At 40.3% G+C, this 6,367-nt stretch overlaps 1 protein-coding gene across 1 annotated transcript in view; it reads left to right on the top strand.

Moving 5' to 3' along the window:
- The window catches only part of Prkci (protein kinase C iota), an 86,283-nt gene that overhangs the window by 23,214 nt on the left and 56,702 nt on the right, over positions 1 to 6,367 (top strand). Inside the window, exon 2 of the mRNA XM_004633463.2 lies at positions 4,034 to 4,155. Within this exon, the coding sequence (XP_004633520.1) occupies positions 4,034 to 4,155 (122 nt within the window). The remainder of the gene's footprint in view (positions 1 to 4,033; positions 4,156 to 6,367) is intronic.

Below are 6,367 nucleotides of genomic sequence, written 5' to 3'. Positions count from 1 at the left end.
TTTTATTTTTCTCTTGGCAGAACCAGGGATTGAACTCAGGCCCTTGAGCTTGCCTGGGAAGTACTTATTCCACTGAGCCATCTCCTGGGCCCTAATTTGCTTTTCTTGAATGACCAGTGTTGAATATTTTTTCATATATTTATTTGCCATTTGTATTTATTCATCTGAGAAGTGTGTATTTATCTCAGGTGCCTAGTTTTGAATTGGGTCTTTGAATTTTGAGGGCCTGGAGTTTTAGAACTCTTTATATGTTCTAGATAGAAGTCATAGAGTAAATAAGGTAGTATCTTTGTTCATGAACAAAAGCATTCATGAACAGTTTGGTTCATGACAGAAGTATTCCGCAAAGCTTTGCCTTCATCTGCAAACTGCATTGAATGATGAGCATAACCACGGCTCTCTTCCCTGCACAAACATGCACAGACACGAACATGGCCATCTTCCCTGCTCTGACCCACAGTGCTGGCTTCCGCTAGTTGAGATTACCATCTCAGATGGACCTGTGCACACTTGCCGTGAAGCTTTTTTGGGTGTTTTTTTAGCACATACAATACTGTACAGTATTATTCAGTCTAGCATGACTCCAAAGAAAGTACAGCGCAATCTTGATGGTAAAAGAAAAGTGCAGAGCAGTAATGAAGATAACAAGAATGTGCAGAACAAGAGTAAAGGTGACCAGAATATGCAGAGCAATAATGAAGGTAACTGCAGAGCAAAAATGATAAGGTTTTGAAGAAAATAACTGTTGAATTGAAGAAATAAATTGTAGAAAAGTTGAGCATGGTATTCGTGTGAGTGATCTGGCTTTGTAGTACAAGATGGCGAAGTCAACAGTCTCAACTATTTGAAGATTAAAAATGCCATTGAGGGAGCTGGTGTAGCAAAAGGAGCAATGATGTTGGCAAGCATAGGGCATATGTGCTGCAGGAGGTGGAAAACTTGCTAGTGTGCTTGGATGAAAGACACCTGGCAGGTGATAGTGTTAGTGAAGCTCTGATCAGTGGAAATTGCAGTGTTTTACTGCAAGAAACCCCTCTACAAGTGCAACAAGCAGTGAATTTAAAACCAGGGGTGGTTTCATAAATTCCTCAGGAGAAGTGACATCCACAGTGTGATAAGACATGGTAAGGTTTCTAGTTCTGACAAGGCTGCTGCAGAAACCTACATGAGAGAATTCATAGAATCCATGAAGGCAGAGGATGTGTTGCTCTGCAAGTGTTCAACTGTGATGAAACAGGGCTCTTCTGGGAAAAAAATGCTAAACAGAACCTGTATTGTGCAGGAGAAAAAGGCACATGTGGATTGACAACTGGTGGTCAACTTGTAACACCCAGCTCAACTGAATCAGCGTGGTGCTGGATGTGGGAGGCCCACCTGAGGATTGTTGACTGCAGCATGAGATAGAACTGGAGAGAAAGTAGTTTAGAAGCAGTTAGGGTGTTGCTAGTTCTCTTGGGCTATTCTGCTGGAGGATTTTGTCATGCTAGCTTTCCTGATGAACTTGGCCGTTCTCTTCAGAGGAGGAGCTTGGAACCTTGTTGCTGAGGATGGCTTTGATACTTTTTGAGGAAGCTCTGATTCTTTGAGTGTTGCTTCCTGAATCCAATGCAGATCCCTCAGCACGCTAACAGAGATCCTTCATCCTGCTGGCATAGACTTCCTAACTACCACCACTGATCTTTGGGCCTTCCCAGGGCAGATCCATGAGATGGGCCTGTGTGAGACGTTGTTGGGAGCTCTTAGCCTCCAGCTGGACTCATGCAGGACATTACTGTGGGATCCAAATAATTAACCAACAAGGTTCCAAGCTCCTCCTCTGAAGAGAACAGCCAAGTTCATCAGGAAAGTCAGCATGACAAAATCCTCCGGCAGAATAGCCCAAGAGAACCACCTTAACTAGATTATTTGGTCTTTAATGTGTGGACAGATTTCCTGCACTCTTCTTGTGTATGACTCTTTGGGAGACTATTATAAAACAATCTTATAATTAAGTGTCCTATATTGTATTGTTTCCCCTTGCAAAACCCCAACTACAGCAGCACTTCTGGGGCACATGCCCATGAAGGACAAATGGATCCTTTTGCTGTGTTGTCAGTACAAGTGCCTATCTGAATAAGCCACTACTAGTTTAGGACTCCCAGACCCCTCATGCATTCAAAGAACAGAATGTGAACAAGGCCAGACTGCCTGTCATGTGAAGGGCCAATGAAAAAGCTTAGTTGCAAAGCAGTTACTCATGGAATGGCTGCATGAAATGTTTGCACCCACCATTAAGAAATAGCTTTCTGGCAGCCAACTTCCTAAAAAGTGCTTTCTTCTGATGGCCAGTGCCCCAGCCTTGGTGGGTGATACGGATATTGAGTGTGACTTCACAAAAGTCATTTTCCTTCCTGTCCTGCAGCCCATGGGTCTGCAAGTGATGTGCAACTTTAAGAAGCTGTACAGAAAGCCATTCTTTACCAGGTATCTTGATGGCACTGCAGATATGTCCTCAACTCTGAAAGTGTTGTGGAAGAAACATTTCAGTGTCCTCCACTGCATCAGTCTCATTAATTAAGCCTGGGAAGATGTCACATACTAGACCTTAAATTGAGCCTGGAGGAAACTGTGGCTGGAATGTGACACTGAATGTGACTTTCAAAGGTCTGATGCACAGGTAATGGAAGAGATTGTGTCCATGGGCAGGAATATGGGTATGTACATCAGCGGCACAGACATAGCGGAGGTTCTTGACCATTAGGAGGAGCTGACAGTGAAAAACTTGCTGAACTCCAGAGTGAGCAGCAGAAGGGGCTTATTGAGAAGCATTCCATTGAGGAAGAGGAAGAGCTGGAAGAGGTTAGCAATGATGTGATAAAATCCATTATAGAAAAATGGAACAAGTGCCAGGATTTCTTTGAGCAGCACCACCCCAACAACTAATGAGTGGTGTTGAATCTGATGAATGTGATCTCTCATTTCCCTGCGTCTAAGAGACAAGAGAGCAAACCTCTGAAGGAGATCTCCCCAATATCCTTATAAGGAAATATTCTTATACTCCAAACAGTAATGTCCTCCTTATCCCACCTTCCTGTCTTCCTTGCCATAAGTTACCTCAAGAAGGGGTAATGTTCTCTCTATTGTGCTATACTTTGTGATTTAAAAAATGTACAGTTCAGAATGTATTAACCTTATTTACATTGAACCTTATGGGAAAATTTGATTTTATTTGCAATAAATTTGGTTTGTGATCAGAATCGTGGAGTGAATTGTGAACAAAGTCACCATCATAGCTTCTTGGTGACTATAAGTTGTTGCTCACCAGATCCTAACCCAAAAGAAATGCACATTTATATCTTCTTATGTGTTTTGGGGTTACCTGTCTTAAAGTATAAGTACTTTAAAGCCAGTTTTGGCAAAATGCAATTCTTTGGGGAAGAAGTAAAAATGAAGGTGAGAGATCTAGAAATCATGCCAGACGGAGAATAATTATGGATTTGTGGGTAGTTAATCTATGAAGTCAAGGCTAAGTCAGACACCATGACAGAAGAGCCATCTTTCAGATAAAGGACTTTTGAGTGAGGGGAGATCCGGGACTGGTGGTGGAAAGAAATTTCAGTTTTTGAAGTCATTAAATACTGATTTTTTTTTTTTTAATGAATTTAGGACTGGGTCTACAGAGTCTCACTATGTAGATCGTAGATCGGACTTGTAGTGATTCTCCTGTTTTCAGCCTCCCAAAGCTCTGGGATTACAGGTGTGCACAACCACGCCCAGTCTCAGTTGCTGTTTTAGCGTACCCTGGGGGCAGGGCCAGCATAGCACGCTGGGGATGGAACCATGACTGCTGCACTCTGCCTAAGTAGATGCTTTAGTCCACTGAGCTGTCTGGCTGGCCCCTGATATGTTAATTTTATGGAAATATACTCAAAAGAAATAAATGTTTATGTACCTACAAAATAGCTGAAATCCATCAAATTGTCAGGTATTCAGTAATGTGTAGGACATGATAGTTTTAATCATTTTCCAACTTAAAACTCCTTTTCCTTTTCAGAGATATTATGATCACACATTTTGAGCCTTCCATCTCCTTTGAAGGCCTTTGCAATGAAGTTCGAGACATGTGCTCTTTTGACAATGAACAGCTTTTTACCATGAAGTGGATAGATGAGGAAGGTAAGTAATAAAGAGGTGGTTGCCTGTGTAAGCATCTGATCTAAGGTAATATTCTGTTATTTACTTTAAAAATGTAGAAGGCTGGGCATGGTGCTGCATGCCTACAACTGCAGAACTTTGGGAGAGTGAGGCAAGAGGATTTTAAATTCAAGTTCTACTAGGGCAATTTAGCGAGAGCCTGTCTCAAAATATCGAATGCTCTAATTTTCTTATTTCTTTTAATAGTTAAAAAAGTAGATACATTGAAAACAAAACAAGTCTGCTAGTTCATATCCAGGTTTTGTTACCTCTTAAGTGAAGTTCTTATTCTTGGTATTTTTATTTACTTAACTATAGTACTAGAAATTGAACCAAGGACCTTTGTACTGAGCTACATCCCTCTTTTCTAAGTTTTTTATTTAAGACAGTATCTTGCTAAGTTGCCTGGGCTAGACTTGAACCAACAACTCTCCTTCTTCAACCTCCCAGAGTGCTGGGATTACAGTAGTGTGCCATCATGCCTAGCTGTATTTTGATTTTTTTTTTTTTAACTGAGCAGTGTATTGTGGAGGTATTTCATATGTAGAGCTTCTGCTTTTTTTTTTTTAATGTGTTTGGTAGAGTGTCTCACTATGTAGCTTGGACTTGTAGTGATTCTCCTGTTTTAGCCTCCCCAGCTCTGGAATTATAGGCATGCACCAATATGCCTAGTCTTAGTGGTTGGCTCAGTGCACTCAGGGGTGGGCCAGTGTGGCATGTGGTGCCAGGGATCAAACCCCAGTCCCTGCCTTGCCTAAGCAGGTACTTTGTCCACTGAGCTCTCTCATTGGCCCTGTATTCTCTTTAAAACCTACATAAACAACTAATAGTTTATTTCTAAATGTTCACAAGTATAAATAGTATTATGAATTGTTTATATAAGTATTATTTTTCATCTGTGCAAGTGAAGGTAAGTACTGGCAAGTAAAATTATTGACTTAAAAGAAAATGTACCGTGTTAACATTTTTGTAAGTGTATAGTTCTGTGGTATTAAATACATATATTTTGTTGTACAGTCATTACCCCTATCCACCTCTGGAATATTTTTATTTTTCCAAACTAAAACTTTATACCCATGAAACACTGTCTTTCCATTCTTCTCTTTCCCCCAGTCCCTTACAATCACCATTCTTGTTTTTGCTTCTGGAAATTGCTCTATTCTAGGTAACACATATAAATGGATTTATACAGTATTTGCCCTTTTGTGACTGGCTTGTTTCACATAGCATATGTTCTCAGGGATTGTCAGTGTTGTAGCATCTGTCAAAATTTCCTGCCTTTTAAAGGCTTTGTGTATGTATACACCACTTTTGTTTATTCCTTTATGTCAGTGGGCACTTGGGCTACTTCCACCTCTTGTCTCTTATGAATGATGCTGCTGTGAACATGAGCATATAGTAGTCCTCCCTATCTTCAATTTTGCTTTCCCTGGCTTCATCACAGTATGAAAATACTAACTGGAAAATATATAAACAATTCATAAATTTTTTTTTAAAGGTTTTAATTTTATTTATTTATTTATTTTTGTGTGTGTGTGGCCAGCTCAGCTTACCAGGGGGCAGGGCTGGCTGGCATGTGGTGCTGGGGGATTGAACCGCGGTCCCTGTGCTTTGTAAGCTTGTTCTAAGTAGGAGCTTTAGACCACTGAGCCATCTCACCAGCCCATACGTTTTATATTGTATGCTGTTATAAATATTATGATCCCTTTTGCTTAGCATATTCTCACAGTATACGCTACCCGAAAACAGTCACTTGGCACCTAAATCAGTTATTAAGTCAGTTATCATAGTATCTCAGTGCTTGTGTACTGATATATTTTACTTCTGTTACTTTACTTTCAGCCTCAGTTTCGCATTGTGGCCCACACCTGTAATATCAGCACCCTCAGAGCTAAGGCAAAAGAATTTCAAGTTTGAGCCTAGTCTGGGCAATTTAGTGATTTAGTGTGACCCTGTCTCAAAAAAACTTGTTAAAGGACTTGGGGGCTGTGAATGTAGCCCAGTGGAAATGCCCTGAGTTTTGTCCAGAATAGCACAAATAATTTTTTAAAGGGTCCAAAAAAACCCTATAAACTTCTTCTTGAATATAAAAAGACCAAAAAAAAAAAAAAAAATTCTGAAGCTGTTAAGGTTTATGGTAAGAATAAACTTATATCCATGAAATTGTGAAAAAGGAAAAAGAAACTCCTGTTCA

Source organism: Octodon degus, unplaced genomic scaffold, assembly GCF_000260255.1.
Source record: "Octodon degus isolate 3935 unplaced genomic scaffold, OctDeg1.0 scaffold00055, whole genome shotgun sequence".
NCBI classification, from domain to species: Eukaryota; Metazoa; Chordata; class Mammalia; order Rodentia; family Octodontidae; genus Octodon; species Octodon degus.
Note: the sequence above shows the minus strand (reverse complement) of the source record. Positions and strands in the feature narration are given on the sequence as shown.